A 22700-nucleotide genomic window follows, 5' to 3' on the forward strand; every position below is an offset into this window, starting at 1 on the left:
CAGCAAGCTCTGAACTCTTCTTGATCATCTGAGAATCATCTCCTGTGTGGTCCTTGAAGCTTACAACTAAACTAACAGATGGCACACACCAGAAATGATTTTTAAAGGATTAAATAGGCATATCTAGCAATTTTACTCTTCAAACATCTTTTCTTCACATTCAATGGAAAATCAGTAGGAGGTGGCAATAGAAATTTGAGCCCCAAGGATGGAGGACTCCTTTAGCATATAATAAACAAACAGAGAAGCACACACACATACACATAAAATGAAAATAAATTTGTTCTTTTTTCTTTTTTAAAATAAATTGGCACCTAATAGTTTCAAACAGAACTTCTTCTAAATAATGTTAAGATTTTCCTGACATTTTTCCTGAGAAGACTCTCTCCATAGCTGACAGTGGAGACTGGCTCCCTGTTCTCAGGCCTTATACTGATGGAAAAGAGGAATACATAACTGGATACTTTATAGAATCCAATCACAAGCATCTTTGAAAAATGTACCCTGGGAGTTCAAAGGGTAGCCTGGTCTACACCATGAGTTCCAGGACAGCCAGGGCCACACAGAGAAATGCTGTCTGGAAAAAAAAAAACCTGAATTGCTATTGCTTAGAAGTACTTTTTAAAGTATGGTTTGTTTGTTTGTTTGTTTGTTTGTTTGTATTAGATCCTCTGAATACGCTGCCTTATTAGAAATCAAAGCTGGCTACTTCCTATATAATAAATGTCAATCAATCACTTGGCACAAAAACATATTCCCACTCAACACTAAACCACAGCACTCTGCTGGCATCTGACAGTGCTTTCAACACAACACTTAAGTGTCAAACTGGGAGACAAACATTAAACCGATAGACTACGTAACATCAGACTTGACTGAATCGCTCACTCTCTGTCGTCTATGCATGTTACCCCCACAAAGAAACTGAGTGAAACCCAAGCAAGATTTTCTTCTCCAATTCTAAGCTACACACAGCTGTAGCCACGGCGGGATTTCTCTCCATGAATGAAATCAGAAATATATGCACAGTCATGGTGTTCAAAATATTTTTAAGTGTAGATAGACACTCTCATAAGATGTCTGGAAGCCAAAGAAAAAGAAGTAAGGAAATTTGTAGAAGCCTGCTTTGGACAATGGGTAATGAGGCTTAGCTCTCCCATGAAGGAAGCAACATGACACCGTCCAGTGTTAGAAATAGCAAGGGAGAAAGAGAGGGGTGGAGATCAAAGCTACCTCCCTGTACACTATAATCTTTTTGGCTTCCTCTTGGTCAGCAGCGAGACTGAACTAAAGGGTTGAAAGTAGAGGTAGAAAAAAGGAAACCATTCTAATCCAAAATTGCAAAGGAGGTGGTCTTTTGATCTCAACAGGATGGCAACTTTATTGGCTATGCATAAGCAGTTTCTAACCAGCTGATCAACCAGGTATTAATGCTCAACCCTTCCATGATCAGTAACCATGAAGTGAGTCATCTGTGAACAGCAATCAACCAGAAGGCCCATCTCCTGCTAAATGACTGCCAGCCCATCACTCACCCAGAGGGTAAGAGCAACCAACAGGGGACATGATTGTCTCTCCACGGGCTATTCCCTGACAAGTGCCAATTATTTGACTTGAGATTCAGGGAGAAAAAGCAAAAAACAAAAAACAAATTCTCTCCTGAAGTGTGCGTGTGAAAGAAAACAGCATTCATTTTCCCAAACACAACTTGGGATCTATATGCATTTGTGTCTCCAGCAGACTGTGTTTTGACATACACTGAGTCCCCTACTTCCAGCCCAGATGGGATCAAAGCAGAATACAATCTAGTTAGACGTGAAGAATGGACTTTCTTTCTGGGTGATCTAAAGGTTTAAAACCCCTTTTCTTAATGACAGGAAACACAATGCCCCCGTTTCAAAGGCCCAAGTCTTCAAACCACAGTCTCACAAGGGTTAAAGTAAAAAGTGATTGAGTCATAAGTTTTGTTCTTTTTTTTAACTTAAATTCTTACATTCTCTTTTATTTTTAATTGGACAATATGCATTCATCAAGAGTGTGGAACAAGCTTGGTTCAAATCCCAGCTTCATCCATATTTCCCAACTTCTCTATGGTGTTTCCAAAACTATAAAGTACAGATAAAGAAATATCTAACCTACAACACCTCTGCCATAGGGTTCTCATAATGCTGTGAGTGAAAGTCAGTGATTCAGACACGCCTGAACGTCATCACAATGTTCCCTAACCTGCCCCAGAATTTGAACTCGATCTCATTTTAAAATCATTTCCTTCTGTGACTTTATTTGACTCCCCTAAGCAAAGGTGTGCTGCCCCAGACAGCTACAACTTAGTGTGTGCTCCTTTGCACATATGAAGCAGTCAAGATTCTAAAACATTAGTAACTGCAGTCTGAAAGAAAGCCTTTTGCTGCATTAAAGATGTGAATGGGTTTCCACTGCTTTTACTTTTGTAAAATGTCAAAGATTTAATTCTTCACACTGTTGCTAGACAGAGTGCAATCACTGGTATTAGGTTGTTCAGAAATCCACACTCCTCCCAAGTTGATTCTCCTGCTGTGTGTGGTCAAGGAACATAGATGGGACCCACTTAGAACGGACTATACCTTCTACACGCATTCTATGTTCTATGTTCTCTCTCTCTCTCTCTCTCTCTCTCTCTCTCTCTCTCTCTCTCTCTGTCTCCCCCCCCCCCGTGTGTGTGTGTGTGTGTGTGTGTGTGTGTTTTCTGATGTATTTAAGGGCTGGGCATTGTGATCCAGGACTTATATTCTTAGCATTTGATCTCTGTGAATTGCAGCTAACTTGGGCTTCTCAATGAGATCCCATATCAAGCAAACAAAACAAACAAGCAAAAACACAACAACAACAAACCCAACCTTATAATTAGGAATCTCATCCTCTATTGCATTTCTTTAACCTTATGTTTCTATTTTTTTTCCTCTTTGCCTTTTCGTATCCCCAAATTTACATATTACGTGGATTACCCTAGGCCTAACTTTGATTTCCTTATAATTTCAAACTTAAAAGAAAACAAACCAAGTTATCAGTGGGGTTTACATCTGTGATAAGAACTGAAAAAATTTTTTTAAAGAAATTAAGGTCTAGGAACATGATCTTGCATGCTTTTGCTTGCAAGCATAAGGACTTAATTCAAATCCCTAGCACCCACACTAAATGGAAGGCAGGGCCTATAACCCCAGCACTGAGAGTTGCCTAGACAAGGATCACTGGGGTTTGCTGGCAGACAACCTCTCTCCACATTCTATGAGAGAACCTGTCTCAAAAGAGTAAGGCAGAAAATGATGGAGTAGGGCACTTGATGTCCCCGCTGGACAACATGGAAACAAAGTCAGAAACACTGTCACATATACATAAGCATATGCCACAATCACGCACGAAAATAAACTTGAGAGATTGACATAAATCATGCCCTAGCATCTTTTATGAGCACGGAAGTTAACATCTAGAGGCCCAAACGCTTAGGACCTTTATTAAATAATGTTTTCCTAAATTTCCCTCCAAGTCCATTCCTGAAACCCAGCTATTTTCCGTTATAAACTTTGTTACAGCTGAAATCTGCTCACTCTACAAAAGAAGTAAACAACTGTCACTGCTAGTTGACATGCAGCATTTACTACCTCTTCGACATGGGAGTACCTCATTTGTCATAGTAAAACTTAAGAAAAAACGTCTTCAGGTACACATTCTCTTTTACACTGACTCAACCACAGATCGTGTGTGTTACAGAACCTATTTACTGATGGAGAGAATTTTTTTTAAGACATAAAATATTTAGGTATTATGGTATCTACAAACTATAAGGTTGGATTTTAACATTAGGTTGGATGTTTAAAAATTAAAAGACAATAATTCGGCCAACAAGCCAGTCCAGCAAGTAAAACACCTAAGCCTGACAATAGGAAAATGACCCCCAGGGCCCATGTACAATGGCTGGATTTAGTAGTTTATCTGAAATCCCAGGACTCATATGGTGAGTTTGGAAAGCAGAGACAGGAGGCTCCCCCAGAGGCCTGCAACCAGTTAGTGTACAGCACACAACACATGAAAAGCAAGAGACACTCTGTATCAAAGGGGGATAAGGGGAGAACCAACTCCAGAGAGTTGTCCCCTGACTTCCAAGTTCACACCATGACAGCTGAACCCTAGTGCACACCCGCACACATGCACACACGCATGCACAGACACAGAGAGGCCTACACAATGATAATATATCTTAAAAATGTAAAAAAACTAATCAGCATGAGTTGAAGTAACCAAAACTCATGTGGGGTTGGGGTAGTGAGAGAAAAATAAGAGTAGGAAGGAGGAGGGGGAGATACAGAAGGAAAGAGAGATCCTGTCTCAAACAGTAAACCGCGTTCTACATGATATGGAGAGAAATATTACCTTCCCCCCCCAAAAAAAAAGAGAAAGCGGTGGGTGACTGTCACGTTATTTGAAATTCAGATCTCACCCTAAGTTTGATAAGAAGTTCAATCATTTCTTCCCTAAAAGAAAGTTTGAGGCAAGGGCTTAGGAAGAAGATGCTTGTGACAGAACATGTGACTAGTTTCTGAGAGACTTCACTTTGTTCCGGGGCGGGGGGGTAGCCACTTCTCCTCACCTCATCCCCAAAATACACATCCATAGACAGGAACACAGGTACAGCAACTGCTTAGATAAATTCACCTTCAAAATGAACTGCCAAGAAATGCCCACTTTACCCCCAAAATTTAGCTTCACAGAAGAAAAGTCCCCCTGTTTTTAGAGCATTAAGCTGTTCTCTCTCTCTCTCTCTCTCTCTCTCTCTCCCTCTCTCTCTCTCTCTCTTTCTCAAGGCTAGAAAAGCAAACACTCTCCAACTTAATTTAATACTTAATGCTCAATATGCCATCAACACACCAAAATGGAGTTTTATAGTCTCTTTGAAGATAACTGTAGACTTTGTTAAATTGGCAGCCAGTATTAAAAACAAAAAGGGGAGAAAAAAGAACTGACAATCAATAGGTGCTTTTACAGGTTAAATCTTGTCGAAGGCGCCTTATCCCCTCAGTACACTTTGATTTATTTAAGCTCACCACATTTCTCTTAAATACACTCCATTAACAAGTGATAGACTGTGATCTTGGGCTGGAGGCAAAACACGAAACACAATCTTTCAAGAACTTCATTCATTCCTTTACCAGGTGTCTTGCCCACACCCAGGTTACTAGTCACTTACCTAACTTTACTAAGTTTTTTTTTTCTCCAAATCAATGGAGGTGTTTTACAGCAGCCCAGGGTCATGAGGTCACCCTAGAAGTCCAATGGTTTGGCCCCAAATCCAGACTTAAAATAGCATCCATGCGTGCATAAAAGGTAGCAAAGAAATAAAAAAGTTGTGGGTTAAGGCTGGAGAGATGGCCCAGCAGTTAAGAGCACTGACTGCTCTTCCAGAGGTCCTGAGTTCAATTCCCAGCAACCACATGGTGGCTCACAGCCATCTGTAATGGGAGTCAATGCCCTCTTCTGGTGTGTCTGAAGACAGGTAGAGTGTACTCATACACATAAAATAAGTAAATCTTTTTTTTTTTTAAAGGCTGCAGGTTAAATGGGAGTGTGGAGGGTAAAAGCTACATGGGCCCTTCTGGCTTAGGACTTGGCAAAGCAGACAAGCAACCTTAGGGCTGCAAAACCCAATGGCTTCCATGGAAAGTAGGTGAAGAAGACACTAGGAATCATGTTAGACATAAGATGCTAAACACACCCCATATCTACTCATGTTCGGATCTCAGATATTAAGTATTGATCACATTATTAAACGTGAGTGAATACTCCACCCCCCAACACACACACACACACACATTTCCCAAGTGAAGACAGGGTTTGACGGCTGACAGGACCAGCTTTCAGTGAAACCCTATTAGTGTGACCCTATCTTTAATCTACAGCCATGATAAAATGTCCGGACATACACAAACTCAGCTCCAACAGTGACTAATGGCCACTAATCCCCCTATCTTCAGTAATCTGCCCCTCCACCCATTCATCACGTTGACACCTCCTTTTACACACGTGAACAAACTTTAACAGAGAAGGGGAATCAACCAAAAAAAAAAATCTCAAAGGTAGCCGAGGCTGTAAATTAAACTAAAGGGAGACAGAAGAAAGAGAGGGAGCGAGCGAGATAGATCAGATCTTCAGATCTTCGTGTTTTTGATTTGCATCCATGGCTGAAAGTAGGGAGTAAGGAACTGCTCAATCATCTAGATATGCAAACGGAGAAGAAAGGCTGCCATTCAGAAAGGGGAAGTTGGAAGTAGGGGACAGGGCCCCAAAAGAGTTGGTTTAATCTTCTCATCCAACCACTGTGACACAGATGAGATAGTCAAGGGCTGAAATTTCAATTTCTGTTTTCTTCAAAGTAACAACTTAGTACGTTTCCTATTTAGCTTAGTTCAAATGGGCCTTTTAACTTTCAGCCAAGGAGCGTCTCTCCGGAGCTTACCTTCTCTTAGGCTTTTATTTACTATCATTTAGCTCTTGTAAGTCTTTTTTTTTTCTTTTCCTTTTTTCTTTTTGTAGCCTCTTGGCTTAAGTAAAACCTTTGATCTAAACATAAAGAATCACCACAGACCACAAATGTTCAAACTAGCTTAAAAAATTATTTCATAATTATGCAAATTAAGTGACTAACTTTTAGGCCCTCATGGAACTTGAAGATCTCTCTGTATGTGGCTATAATTCCCCAAGGTACTGCGTGTGTATGTGTGTGTGTGTGTGTGTGTGTGTGTGTGTGTGTGTGTAGGACTGAAACCAGATCCATGATTGAAACCAGAATCTACCGAGAGGGAAGAAACAGAAGTGGAGTTGATGGTTCAGTCATTCACAGTTGAAGATCCTGAAGGGGTACAGGAAAACTGTTTGCAAGCACCCACACGGTGCCTTTTCTTAGACAGAAGGTTTCTTAAGTTGCATCTTTCCAACACTTCATATGCAGCTGCAGAACTATTCATCCTACAAACACTAAGGCAATCTTCTGTTCTGTCTCGCCAATGAGGACTATCAGGCAACTTTCTTGCAACCGCCTGTTTTCTTTCTAAACCCAGCCAGGCAGCGGCTAGTTTATATCCTACCACGAGAAGGAGTTATTTCCTCAAGTTTCTTCAGAATCGAATTTAATTACAGACTTTGGTTACATAAAACAACTTCTAACAACCCCGTTGAGCTCAGAAATGGAGGGGAGGACTGGAGGACCAGATTCTGGATTCCTGGGGAGTGCGGATCACATGCCCCCCACCCCCACCCCGTGCCGCTTGCCCCTTCACTCCAGCACCCCCTAAAGATTCCTCAGATGGGATGATACTCACTCATTTGGACTCATCCTACAGACCAAACTAAGGGACAACCCGCTGCCTCCTACCACCCAAGTGCTTAGACAGGCGTTTGCCCAGAGTGAGCTGGGCGTGCCCTGAACTTGGCGAAAGGCCGAGGTCTACCGAGAGGTTTGGGATGTTTCAAGAGAGTTTGGGGGTGATAGGCCAGAGGGACAACCTCAAACGCGAAACTAGAAACGTTTCCCTGTAGAAGTTCTGGAAGGGTCGAGCCCCTCCGGCCTTAGAAGGAAAAAGTCACCAAGAGTCAATTCAGGGTTCAGGGTCCGATTATGAAGAGTGGAGTGGGGACAAGCAAAGGAGATCAAGGGTGAAGAAGGAGGGCGCAGGTTACCTGAACAGAGACATATTAATCCAAAGAGGTAAAAGTGAGCAGGCTCCGCGATCATTGTCCTCGGGTAGGTCCTGCATACAGTTTCATGCCAAGAGAAGAGAGCAGAAGCGGGGATCTCCAAATTTATGGAAGCCACACACCATACACCCTACACACAAAGAGGCTTAATATAAGCAACGTGAGTCAATCCGCCAAGAGTTTGCAGGGCACTTTCTCGTCGAACCTTTCCGGAGGCTTGTCAATCCTTCAGTGCCCTCTGCAAAGAAAAATTCCAAGATTTGTCTTCCCTGGCCCCGGGTTTCCGAAGAGGCTCAACCACTTCCAAGGCTCATCCAAGGCGAACAACAAAGAGCCGAAACCGAGGTTTCCTGCCTCCACAGTCCTGCTGAGCCACCCGGCGTGCGCCTCCACAGCGTGTGCCCTGGCGCCGCTGCGCGGCGATTGCAAAGTTGGGGTGTGAGAGCAAATGAAGAGATGCACCCCAAAAAGTGCTCCTCCGTATACCGGAGAGCCAGTGAGTAGCAGGCCACCCCCTCTGGCGGTCAAGGTAGCGGCAGCAGCTGGGGAACACAGTCTCGAGGTTCACGGGGTGCGCCTGGGTGACTCTGCGCACCAGGAGGGAGTGAAGGGGCGGTACGGCGACAGAGGCTGCCTGGGCGGGCCCTTGTTCCCATCACTCGCGGGATGCGGAGAGGACCGGGGACTGCAACAGGACCGCGGACGCACGAGCGCCTTCCGGGCGCTCACAGCCCGGCGCAGCACCCAGCATCGTCCCAGGTCCTGCTTCCACTGGGGCGCGCGTAACGCACCTCCGAACCAAGCTGCAGCCCAAACTTCCCGGGGTGGCTAGTCTTACTCCTTGCTCCTGGAAGCTTCGGAGAGGTTGATGGAAAAGAACGAGCAGGAGAAAGAGGATGCTGCCGAGGCTCGCCCGAGCTCCGCCGGGAGCTTGCAGCGTCTGAAGTTTCTGCTCTCACGCTGCCTCCTTTCGGCTCGACAGCTCGTGGGTTTCCCCCTCTCTCCTTGCTGCTCCGGGTTTCCTCCCTCTCCAGCCCGGCTCTGGAACCTTTAAAGGGGACGCACGATCCCTGCCAGGCCCTCACTGGCGCTGCTCAGACAAGTTCTGCGTGTTAATATTTCCATGCACATGCCCAGAGTGCCCAATTGCGCCCTCAGGTGAGATTTCAACTACTCAGAAGCAGAAATCTCAACGAATGAGAACTTGTCTTGGGGCTCTTTCCATACCAGTCTCCCCTGCACCTTTCTCCAAATGGAACCTCCCAAACCAAAGACTTCAAAATCCTCCAGGTCCCTCTTAACCTCTTCTTTACCGATATAGGGAACTGCAGTAAACTACCAAAGTTCACTCACCAACACCACCCCTATTCTCCTTAAACAGACACGTAAATAACTAAACAAACAAACAAACTGATTTGCTCTTTCAACAACGAGGCTTTAGGAAAGTGTGAATTATCTAAAATATAGTAGTTGATGGATATTCTCTTTTTCTCTTTTTATTGAATTTGCTGAGGGTCCTATAGAAAGACTACATGTCAGGAGTAAAGGCTTAGGTCTTGGGGACTTCATTACGTTTACAGGAGAGTCTAGGTAGCATATATATATATGAGACTTAACAGTTAAAGAAGCTACATTTATCTAAAGTTTGCAATGATGGACTGTTAGCATTTCAAAATCCTGGGCCACCCCAAATCCCGAGGTATCAGGTACCTGTGACCATACCAACTTTATTCTCTCTTCTGAAAAAAAGGGGGGGGGGCTAATGTGCTACTTCATGAGTAAGCTACTTAAGCCCAAGATAAAACATGCCTGGGATATTTGACAGACAAGTTTTCACAAATTCGTTGGTTTTGGTTGGTTTTGTTGTTGTTGTTGTTGTTGTTGTTACCTATGACACAATGAAAAGCACATAATATAGGCTGAACACTTTATAAATTGTAGTTGTTGCCACTTACAGCTATTCATTTTATTAATAATTTACTCTCTTCAAAGTTATGGTCTATGACTTCAAAATGAGTACTTAATACCCTCACCTATGGCAGGTAGCATCGTGGCAAGTGAGGGGGATTTGGATCTACCTTGTGTGTACTCTTGTACTTTTCTAGTTTTCCTTTAGTTGAGTGCATACATTACCTAACTAAAATATAAGTTTAAAAGAAAGCCATGTGCTCATTTTGGTCACGGCTGCTGTGGCCCGTGAACCCAGAGCAACTGCCTGTGAAAAGAAACCTGGTTAACACTGCCTTACATTTAAAAGTGAAAGACAATTTCATCCTGCAAAAGGTGACTGAAAATACAGTAAACAAGCTGAGATAAGAATTCAAAGACTCGCCAGAATCTTTTTCAGCAGTAAAATAAACTAGAATGTGCAGTAAATGCTAAGAGACATACATTGATTTGGTATCTCTGAAGAGATATTTGGTGAGAAACATAGAAAATAAAATTTCCTTGGAATAAAATGAACTCTTAAGATAAGATACCCTCAGAATAGAAAATAAATAAGCTTAGCATGATGAAGAAGAGGAGGAGAAAGTGAAAATCTCCAAACCCCAGGTAACTTAAGGGGATTTTAAATGAAGATATTGAACTTCCATCTAGTGAAGGATATATCCTCTTATTTTCGTGTGTGTGTGTGTGTGTGTGTGTGTGTGTGTGTGTGTGTGTGCCCGCCTGTGCAGGGAGGTAGGGCCTCCTGCATGTTAAATGCAGGTTCTGCCACCAGTCTAAGAAAGTAGACCCTGTGCAAAAAATCCTACTACATTGTTTCTCTAGTGTATCTCTCAGTTTTCACAATTTTCCTGAGATTTTTCAGGAGTTATTTCACCATCTGGCTCCGTGGTAAAGAGTGCCTACTGCTTTTGCAAGACACTGATTCTGTTCCTAGCCGGTGATGGACAGACAACTGTCTGCAATTCCAGTTCTAGTCCATCTGTTGCCCTCTACTGCTCTCCACAGGTTCCTGTATACATGTTCTGTGCACACATACACACATATATTCAAACACACACATGCATATGCACAAAATACTAATCCACATTTAAAAGGATATATTTCAACACTCACCACATTCCCACTGGATTGAAAGTGTATCAATACTGACTTCTATTTCTCAACTCCAGTATACTACACCATTACAGTCCTTTGTTCCAGCCTCAATGATAAAGTTATCTAGGGAGACAATATGTACCCACCAGGAAAGAACTATTAGAGAATCTCATCCAAAGTGTTGTCTAAAAGTGTTCTGTCAAGTATATCAGTAAAATTGACATCTAAATTAAGAGTTTGTATGCAGATGGTATTAGGGACCCATAAGAGGTGCAAGTTAAGTTGGAGTGCTGGAAAATGTTTCTAATTCCTTTCTTCCACCTCCCCACTCATCCCACTCAGTTGTATTCAAACAACACCGGAGTGAACATCTACATGCAAATTAAGGATGCTGATGAGGCAAGATGCAAATATAAGCCAATTCTCAGGCCCCTAAAAAGCTCTAACTCTTCTTACAGCAAGAGTAAAGCTGGCTCTAGAGAAGACTCTGCCCAAAAGTGTAAACAACAAAGGGCCATTGGGTGAATTGATAGCTCTGAATATTTCTGGGGATGGATTTATCATAGCAACTTGCCACCATTCTGACTTTGTTACTGAACATTAAAGTCCCTGAACGAACGCACAAAATCCTCTCCATGTGTTCTATGAAGAATAGTGAACATAGATGGATCATCTTCATGTGCATAGGAAACATACTCAAAACAGGTCCCCTGCAGCCTGGCCATGGATAATTAGAGCTCAGATTGACTCCAGATCGGCCAGAAGACAAAAATCAAGGTAAGAGTGTGTCTTCATTTACATTAAAAAAATTCAATTCTGATCACTTTAGTGAGAACGTTGGTGGGGATTGCCATAATGAAATCCATTACATTGTATGCTAGATTTAAAATTGGAAGGGATACAAAAAGACAGAGAGGAAAGGGGAGGAGAGGAAGGGAGGAATAAGAGTAGTGGGTAGTGAAGTTCCATTTGCTGAGTTTTGATCTCCTCTGAGGAGTCTGAAACTCAGGATCTCTCAGAGCCTCTTTGAGACTTTTGAAGAAACTTGAAAATAATGCATTCCAATAACAGTCTTATTGTTGGGGACTTTTGACAGGCAAGATGCCAAAGCTACAGGGATTTCTCACTTCCTCTGATTTGATTTTTATCTTTCCTGAAGTTGGAGAGGAGGGAGCAGTTGCAGGAATTCAGGAAATAACAAAACTCCCAGAGTCTCTCTGGGGATACCAGAATATTCGATCAGGAGAACAGAGTCCTGAGGAAACTATAAACCAGAACATCTGCCTTTCTTTCTTCCTAGCAAGACACCTGAGCATCAAACAGAGCCCGGGATGTACGTCACAACTTCCAGAAGATCTGGTGAGCCAATCTGGCAAGATCTCTGCAGTAAGACCCTGCTGACTACTCCAAGATACCATCCCTCAGGAAAGAACAGCTTATTTAGCAATTTTTACACAAAATTGCTGTGTAATCTATACACTGTTTGATATCTAAAATACTAATCCAAAATGCATGTTTGACTATTCCTCCCAGTTTGGAGACATAGTCTTATAGTAGAACCATAAGTATTATTAATAAAATGGTAAACAAATTCATATTTATTTGTATGTTGAAATATTAGGTCTATTTATTGTCCTATATATTTACATAGGGCATATTTCAACTGTAATGTTTTGATGTGTCTCTCTCATTTAGAACAGGTACATCCTCCAAACCAGATAGGCCCTAGAAGAGAAGACTCTTGTCCTTATTTTTTTCTACTTGTCTTAAAGGTTCCAGAACTGGTAATAAGAGCAAATGCAATGCTTTCAATGGAACTTTTCAAAGGTAGAAGAGAACTCCACTGATTCCACTAATATGTCTTCCTCTCCCACAAGCTGTCCAAGGCCTGTTGAATAGAGAGACACGATAAGATACTATCCCGTGAAACTATTGTAATTGCGGTTGTCTCTGAGCATCTCTGCATGTTGTTGGGACAGCACAGATACGCTAATATTGGACGCCATGTGGTAGAGCCTGAGACTTTACATTACAACCTCAATGAATCTCATTAAAACTTACACCTTTAGTTTTCACAGATGGTTAGTTTTTGAAGAACATAAATAAAAGGACACAGGAAAATGGCATTAATCAACGGAACGGTTTGTGGCACTTTACAAACATTATCTGATCTAATTCTCACCCTGTGAGGTGTTATTACTCTCCCAATGTAAAGATGAGGTTAGGGGAGTGAAAGATTAACTCGAAGTTCAATGGCCTGGACGCCTTGGAGCTTATATTTGAACCCAGCTTGTTTTGAACCAGAGCACATGGGAAAAAGGAGACCCATGGTAGAATAATCTTGGCAGACTGGATTGAACACATTCTGAGATTTCTCAGTGCCTTTAACATGCAAATAAGCATTGTGAGAAAACTCAGGTCTTGGGTAAACATCACTGTGTTGATAGAGTAAGACCACTATCAGGCATTGTCCCACACCTGAAAATTGTGTCCCGATTCCTTTCAAAATTGGGGACTTTTGGCAGGAAATCTGGGTTAAAATGAGCCATGCAGCCATCCTTACAGGAACAGCTCATGAGCTGAAGTCACTATAATTGTACTTCTGGATCATTCTTCATAAAGCTACCTGAGGAACCTGTTAAATCTCAAGACAGACTAAATCTTTTCTCAGCCCCCTCCAGTGGTTTCCCCACCATCACCACATCCAATTAGGAGTATGATCCCTTCAGGAATTCTCCAAGGCCAGTTGGTCATAGGCCTGAGGCCCATCCCTTTCCGTCTTTCTCCTGCCCCGCCTTTCTAGCCTCTACTTACTTTACTTTACCACCATGGTCTCCACGATATTGCTAAAATGAGTCAGACAACCACTCACATCAGAAGTACTCCATTGCCCTGTGTTTAATATTTACCTCCATAAACCTGTGCATTCACACTCTATTTTCTCTTGGGTTTCAATGGTATGAAGATTTCTCAGATGTCATTTATTTAAAACAAAACAACAAAACAAAACAACCAGACTGTTCAACCTCATATTTTTACACACTACTATTCATACCACACCATGCATGCACTGTGAAAAACTGTCATTTGACATCAGCACTCTTATCCCAACCCAAGATACAACATATTCCTTTTATTTTTATTGGCTAGTCCTCTCAACGTGTGACGTTACCAGAGTCCAAGGATTCTTGACTATATTCTCCACTCAGATACCCAGCGTCTAAGACAGTGCCTGGTCCTTAATCTATGCTCAAATGTTTATCAAATGCATGCACAAGTGGATTTTATTTCACTGTGTGTAGATTATTTCAAGAAGTGCATCTTTAATGGACTCACTTATGTATTTCTAAACTTTGTTTCCTCCAATATATGGTTTAATCATTTATCTAGTTCAACTTCCCACTCCCTGGGTTTCTATCAGGTCATGACTGAGTTTATGGCTGCAGAAAGACTTGCTTATTTGGATCAGCTTATCTGGAAACAAAGAATCGAGAACTAGTCATCAAAACTTAGAGAATGTAATGTTGAAGCTAGAAGTGGCCTTAAAAGTTAGCTTTCTCATAAATGAGAGTTCTGAAACTGAGAGTAGTATTTTCTAGGGCTTGCCTCACTCCATGCCACACCCAGGCAGGTTGACCTGGGTTCTAGAAGAAAGCAGGCTGAGCAAGCCACAAAGAGCAAACCAGTCAGCAACTCTCCTCCATGGCCTCTGCATCAGCCCCTGCCTCCAGGTTCCTGCCCAGTTTAGTTCCTACTATGACTTCCCTCAGCAATGAGTAGTGATGTGGAATAAGCAAAATCAACCTTTTCTTCTCCAACTTGCTTTTGGTCATGGGGTTTCATCACAGCAAGAATAACGAAGACAAACAGTCTAGTCAGAAATGCCTAGTCAAAATTCTGTATGTTCCAAATATTAAGTCTGGAATATTGCACCATATATATGAAATAATGAGTTTTACAGAGTTTTGACTTTCCTCCAAGTAGTTAGGGACTAGTTTAGGTTGGTTGACTGGTTACTTTAGGTATAAACTGTTCCAAAGAGAATAAAGACAAGCATTTATTTATTTTTCCTTTTTTGATTAATCAATCCATTTGTTTGCATCTCAAATTATATACCAGTTCTCGGTTACTCTTCCACAACTCTCCCATCCCACATCCACCCTCTCCTCTCCCCTCTGTCTGTATGAGGGTGCTCCCCTGCCCACCTCTCCAGCATCCCTTATGCTGGGGCATCAAGCCTCCACAGGACCAAAGGCTTCCCCTCCCACTGATGCAGACAAGATCATCCTCTGCTACACATGTATCTGGACTCATGGATCCCTCCCTGTACACTGCTTGGTTGGTGAAGACCAGCATTTAAATAGTACTATCTGCTTGTGATAACTTTCTAGGTACTTTTGATATCTAAATGCATTTAATCTCGGGCAAAAAGGCTTAATTAGGTTAGTTCCTGATATCATTCTCCTTTGTGCTGGAAGAGAGAGAGAAGCCTCATTTATGAGGCTTAGCTCAGCCTCGAAGCCTCATTGTCTGACCTGATAGCCCTCACTTTTATCCTCACACCAGTCTTTGAAAGACAAACAAAGGTGATTGATTTAAAAGAGCATTATACAGATCTGGTTGTAGGGCAATGCTACTGAAGTAGAAGTTTTGTCTAGAGATGTAGTTTCAGTTTGTGACTCAGTAGAAAGAAAGTGACTGTGAGAAGCACACATCTGCTTCATGTTTGGCTCCATGTGGAACTGAATTTTTAATTTCATATTCAGAGCATTCAAAGTGATTTAATGTTTCTTTTTAAACCCAATGAGATGGCATAAAAACAGATATTGATTGTGTGTGAAGACATCCAAAGAATATTGGAAAACATGAAGAGGGATTTGTGTGTATATATTGCTAGCTGTGCATAAGATTTTGCTGTCTTTTGGGTTCTTACTCACAGATATATCTAGGGCTGAGCATATACTGTTCTCATCGTGAGTTAAAATTCTCTTCAGTTGGGCTCATAGCTAACAGCTGCACAGCTGACTACCATGGCTCGTAGTCTCGCAACGTGAACACTATTTTGTAAGTAATTTACATTATGTGTAATTCTGCAGATGTGTTTTTACACAACTGTTACATGTTTTTTGAGTTTTCATCCCTTCGAAAAAATTAAAATAAAACTTTTCAGGAAATGTTTATGGGATTGAGGTGCATATGTTGGAATTTAGGCCTGTTTCCTAATGTTTAGTCCCACCTGCAGATTTGTTTACTCTGAATATTTTACCTAGATCCTAACAGTTATTTTAATGACTTCCTTAAGGAAGTATTATGAAAAACATCTTGAGATGTATCGGAGTTTTCTATTTAGATGACATTTTCCAACTTAGTTAACCAAAAAAAAAAAGGTCTAAATATTTCATGTAACAAGGTGTATCTCCAAGTTTATCATACATAATAGTAACAACAGTGATAAATAATTCATTAAAGTGTAGGATCATGATAATTTGAAAGTTATTTATTCTATACCCTTATTAGTAAGTTCTCTCCTATGTCTTACAGAAGAACAACTTCACGTTTAGAAAGCTAAATTGGGGCTTTGGGATTTAATAGCCGCCTGGTGTGATTGAGGACTCGGGTTCTAAATATGGAGGCACTCATTCATGTGGGTAAATACTGAATCCACATCCCCCAATTGTCGCTGAGAAACCAACTGCTGCTGAAACCCACATGAAATGTCAACCTACTGTCTTAACAACATGGATAATTATATATTTCCCCTCGAGTTTAATCACTCCCTCTCCAGTATCCTGGCCACATTCCAAGAGAAATCATCCGACGCCATTATTGTAACCAAAAGTCTTTGTTGATTTGATCTAATCTCATCTTCTCAATTTCCTATCGTTATATATTGCTTTAAAGCTGCTTGATTTCACCTAGAAGATAGGATTTCACTAGTACAGTACGTATCTTGTTACCCTTTTGTATCACATATGTATTTTTGAAACGAAAGGGACGTTTGTTGCAGTTACCAAAGCAACTTTCTCACTAAAGATATCACACAAAATTAGTTTGCTTCCAGAAAAATTTTCTAAATCATACTTTATACTCACAATGTTATAATAAAACTGGGAGAGAAAACTCACTAAGTTACCTTGTTTACGTTTTAGCCAAAAAGATATATTGTTCAAAGCATATTCTAGAAGCTGTAGGTTTTGCATTCCTTTCTTCAGATGACAGTGAGTTCTAGTGAGATTTTAATATTTTACTTCATAACTTAGAGATGGAAATAACTTAGGTCATTTGAAAAACAAAAGAAACAAGAACTTACAATGATCACATCAGATACAATGAGGTGTGAAGTCAGCATTTAATTGTTTTTCCTTATGTTTTATTGTTTCTGAATATTATGTGCAATTTTTTTAAGCTGTAGAATGGTATATTACAAGGTGCAGTGAGTAGACTGGAGTATAAACAGTAACAGAGTTTTTGTCAATAGTAATGTGCTGCCTACTTATCACCTACAAAACACAGACACACATGCACAAACACACGTACAACACTACCAGGAAACCATACATACAATGTTCATGTGATAAAATAGTCTTCAACACATTAACTAAAAATGTGAAAAATTCCATAACATAAATCTGTTAAGTTAGATGCAACTGATCACTCATGTGCTAGATTCTTAATTTGTTTCCGTTGACTGCAAGAAGCCACACAAAATGTGATATTGAAAGTCATGTAAGGATGTTATTTTTCCAGTTAAATTGTTAGTGAACTTCATTTTACTTGCAGATACAATGTTGATGAAACATGCTTACTCATATGCAAACAACTTACTAAGTTACTCCAATGTTTGGAGGAAGTGTTCCGGTCATTAATTTAAAATTATGGTGCTACATGCAATATATATGAGAGATAACAGACAACTATGAAGAATTATTAGAATTCCGAACTGCAAAACACTTTCTTTTCTCTTAGGACTCTCACGTTTGTTCAAGGGAAGCCATTTGTTTTCATTACAAGCAATTAATAAAGCAAAATGTTTGTATTTCACAAATATGCTTAAATTTCACAGTTCTCGACATTTAACACCAAAAAGCAAACTCTTATCTTAGGAGGGGCAATAAATCACAACATCGGGATTTTTTTTCTAAATATGTATAAGTAATTGATTATTTTTGATAATTGTCTCTTTTCATCGCAAACATGCATTTTTCAATACTTAGATATAATAATTGTTGACAGGAAGCATTATATTTCTTTCCAACACAATAGTTGGAAAGAAATCAGTCTAAAAGCATATCTCCATTGTTTACCAACTATAGCTAACGCTCCTTATTTCTTTATTTTCTTCTCAATCCAACATGTGGCTTGCTATACAATAGAAATTAGAATGATTTAATTACTTTCCCTTTCTTGTTGAGCTATGATTCATACACTTAGAGAAATTAAAGAGAGGACATCAATTCCCATATTCAATACTTTAATGGCTGAAGAATAATGTATATTTCGAGGTGAATCATGTTGTCACTCTTTTAAAAAAAATTAGATCTTTGTCTGGAAGACCCATCTGTTTTGAATATTGGTGAGTTCTTGTCAGTTCTGCTTAACTCCTACTGAAATGGAAAGAGAACCAAGCAAAATCTAATAAGACAGATTATCCACTACTCTAACAGTTTATATCGTGCTCTGCTTACTGTTTCTAAACCATTAGAACTCATTAAAAGGCATTAATGAATGGAAAGCTTTTTGACATGTGTGCTTCCCTTACAGCATCTTCGGTGGAAGCCACGTGATTAAAGTAGGAAACAGAACCAAGAATGTTGCCATACACAGTGTTCCCTTGTTAACTCTATTCATTCTCTAAATCTCAAATCAAAAAAACCCAGTCTTTAGAAAAGCCCTCCCAGACCTGACTTTTGCAGCCCAGCGCAATAGGTCAGGTTTCTGTGTGCTATTCTCCTAGAATAACTTGAATCACCTCTCTACAGCACCAATCACAAATAAAGGCTGTTAAAAGAATCTTTTACTTTTATCTTTTCTGTGAGTCGTGTAAATATCAGTGTGTTAATTAGCAACTTCTAAATAGCTCCTCCAAAGCTATCAAAAACATAGCTTTACTTACAATTCTGCATAGCAAACAAAGTTCGGGGCGAGGGGAATGAAAATCTAGACTAAAATAAACAAATTAAAAAGAAAGTCTCCATGAAGATTTTTGGTATCTGGCCATTCACTGTTTCTGCAGAGAATCTAACTTTGTAACTCCTAACTGCATATAAGTTTATTATTTCAGTGTGCTCTCATATGGGTGATTCCATACCTACCAGCAGCCTATTGACATTCTGTGGTATATAGACATGTCTGTGATAGTCACAAGTGGGTGACGTGGAGTCTGGCTATGGTACTTTGTGTGAAGGCAAGGGCCTGTTAAACAACTTGTATTGTGCAAGATAGCTCCCACTCACCACAAAGCAAAATCACCCCCTCCCCAATGTCAATACGTGTCCAGATTTAGCAACTCTGCTCTTGTCTAACTTCTGTACCCTTTGGAGACTCTTTTCCTTCTTGTGAAGATTAATCATTTAGTAGTGGGTATGCATCTTGGGAGTGAGTTACAGTTGGATTCTGCAGTTATTTGTGCCTAGCAAATTGGAGAATATTGTAAATAATAAACATGGATTCCAGCAAATTAGCAATAACTAATGTATCTTTAAAAAGAACTTTTATTCATGGTTTTCCGACAAATTATAATATATCACTTCCGTAAACAGCATCACTTCTTATTTATTATTGTGTACATATAGATTTAGAAAAGTAAGGTTATCTATGAAAGTAAAGCCAAAAGCATAGATGGGTTAGTGTGAATTAAGTCGTCAATCAGAATGTTTTTATAATGATTTTCTTTTACTCTCATTTGATATAATGGACTCTAGAATAACCTGTTCTTATGTGGATGATGATTTGTGTGTGTGTGTGTGTGCTTTTGTGTAAATGTAATATGGAGAGGTTGCATTTCCAACTACTATTTTAATAAATTTCAGGATAAAGGAATGTCTTGGACAATTTAAATTGGAGTATTGAGTGTTTATTTAACCTTTGCTCATTGGAAAGAGCAAAGGACAGGATTGGCCACGTATGTAAAATAAGGATGAGGTACAATGTTGTAAGATGTACCAATGGATAAGATAAGAACAGGGATGTCCATTCCATCACTAGCTAATTAGTCGTCAATGGAAAAGCCTCTTAGTATCTCCAACAGCTCTTCTTTTTACCTGAAGAGAATGAGAGATCTTATCTGATAAGTGTCTTAAAGAGTTAAAACAGGTAATTAATACATGTAAAATTCTGGAGTTGCAAAAAATAGATAAATATGAATTATTATGATTGCTCTGATTTTATTATAAAAAGAGCCTCTATTCTGAAAATATCAAGATTTTATTTATAGTTGGCAGAAGACTGATACATATTTAATTAGTAAAGGAAACTCCATGAGAGCTAGTGCTTGTGGTATTGTCCAGAAGACTGTGAATTTAAAAGAAAGATACATATAATTACTTGTAAAATAAACATATCCTTTTTCCATTTTGTTAAGGAAATGTGCAATTAAATTAATATAGGTTTTAGAACACAACATTGTCAAATAACTGGTATAAATTTGAGGTTTTGTTGGTTTGATTTTTTTTTTTTTGGTTCTTCCCGACAGTCTTGTGTGCCCAGATTGGCCTGAAGCAGGTTATAGAGCCAGTGATGATTTTGAACTCTTGGGTGATCTGATTTTGAAAAACATGAGTGCAGGCTACAACTAAAGTTGTAATGACATTCCACTGGTGCTGAGATAGAATTCATGCTATATTGTCCAAGTAGATGCTCTCTGAAATTTAAGGACAAGCAAATACGATTCTGACTTAAATGTGATATGTAGTTACATTTTTCCAGTTTTTAAACAGGAAAATGGTCCCTGATTATCATCTCCAATCACAATAATGATCTATAAAGGCCCTCTCAACAGTTAGTCACAGATGGGCGCTGGGGTCATGGCTCCCTTAACTGCAGGACTAGGCTCCTCTGGGAGAGTTGCTGGCACTGTCGTCAGTTGTGTGCCCACTAGACTTTAATGGATATCTTTAACCCCAGAGCCACACAGACCGGCCTTCTGAAGTACAGAGGGATGTAAACAAAGCAAAGTGACGTGGATGTGAGAGAACCTAGCTGGGAAGAGTAGAGATGAAGGAGGAAGGGAAAGGAGCCACCAGGACATACTCCATAAGTGCATGAACCTGTCAAAGAGTACATCAAACGTACTCTTGAATATAACTAAAGTATACATGAAGTGCAAAGCACAGAATCAGTTATTTAAATCTGAGAAGAAAAGAGATTCTCTGACCTTGTAACAACGTGTGTTTTACATAAACAGTAGAGTAAAAAAGAGACTTCTAGTGTCTGAAAGAAGAAATTGCTTCATAAATAAGGCTTTAACCAATAATTTCCTCACATTATTAAGTTATTTCTAACTCTTGGAGTCAATTTCACTTCATCCATTTTAAAGTCATGTTAAAAGTAAATAGTCGAACAAATTGAGGCCAAAGCAACTTAAAATGGATACATGAATGGATGTATACAAAGTCTAAAGACTAGAAGCGTATACTTAGGAAAATGTAAAGGAGAGGTGTTTGTTTTGATCAAAGATAATTCTTTTCATATGTGACTATGAAAAGGGCATGTATAGAAACTACTCACTAACACTCAGAATTTGTATTCTTTTGAAATTTTCTTAAAACCAAAAAAATGTTTTTCAATTTGCTGCATCTTACTTTTACAAGCATGCTCCATGGGTCTCACGTGAGAAAATCAGTTCACTGTAGTTATGATAAAGCATCAAAATCGTAGCTTCAAACTCAAGGTACCCACACACAGGACAGGCAAACAGTAGGAGGCTGTGCTTTATTGAGGTCTGCATCTTTGTTCACAAAAAGACTTCTGGGAAACGCTTCCATTGGGTGAAGAGGGGGGTGGGTAGTACACGATGTACTGTTGCCCTCTGCTGGTGAGAGCATGAAAAATACAGACTTCCCTTTTTAACTACAGGGAATGAAACTCAATGGGGGTAGGAGGGGGGATAGAGGGGCAGGGGTAGATCATCATAGAAAAAGATAAGAAGGCAACATTGTTAAAATGCTAGGGAATTAAACTCAGAAGTTATAAAAAATTTTTAACAAATAGAAATTTAGATTTTGTTATTCATGTTTAATTGTTTTTTTCAGCTGAAAATCTATTTTTAGATTAAGTCAATGTAGTCTTATTGGTAAGTGTTAATTGCTAGATTCAAGGTGTTTCAAAATTTAGGGATCTTTGAACTGGATATGTATTACCTCCTCTTAATAATTAGCATGTCTTGGGAATGTATTAATATGAGTATATAAATATGAAATTTTTAAGAATTATCTTACTAGGGAATTAAAACAGTATACTTAATATATTTTTAGTAAATCATCAGTCTTAGTAATGAAGTGAATGTTTTATCTTATGATTGTATGCATTTTTGAAGCATTCTTTCTACATGATTCACATCTCGCTGAGGAAAACCCAATACTGGTTTATAACAGTTATAAATATATATAATTGGCTTATAAATTCTTCCATAAAAATAGTGATAATGGTCCAAGTAACATAAAGTGCATAGACTGATGAACCTACCTGGTTTTATGATACAACTGCATGCTGCTTTAATGGATGGTTACATTTATTTCAGAAGTAGTTCAAAGGCAGTAGCTCTGCCACCCACAGCAGGAGACAGACTCTATGAAGACAAGATGTGTTGGTTTCTCTAAAACATACCAGGGTTCGAAGTTTGAGAAAAAAGCTGCCATCGTTGTTTGTTCTGGCCTGATGTGTCGGATCTGCGATGTTATATTTTAGATATTGTCTCTAGCTGTAATATGTAT

The 22700-nt window shown here is 39.7% G+C and overlaps 1 protein-coding gene across 1 annotated transcript in view; it reads right to left on the bottom strand.

The window, feature by feature from the left end:
• Robo1 (roundabout guidance receptor 1) overlaps nt 1-8219 on the bottom strand; it is a 373399-nt gene extending 365180 nt beyond the window's left edge. Inside the window, exon 1 of the mRNA XM_028756251.1 lies at nt 7708-8219. Coding sequence (XP_028612084.1) covers nt 7708-7762 — 55 coding nt within the window. The 5' untranslated portion in view covers nt 7763-8219. The remainder of the gene's footprint in view (nt 1-7707) is intronic.
• Nucleotides 8220-22700: the final 14481 nt, after the last annotated feature.

This window comes from Grammomys surdaster, unplaced genomic scaffold, assembly GCF_004785775.1.
Source record: "Grammomys surdaster isolate TR1022 unplaced genomic scaffold, NIH_TR_1.0 126115, whole genome shotgun sequence".
Taxonomy (NCBI): Eukaryota; Metazoa; Chordata; class Mammalia; order Rodentia; family Muridae; genus Grammomys; species Grammomys surdaster.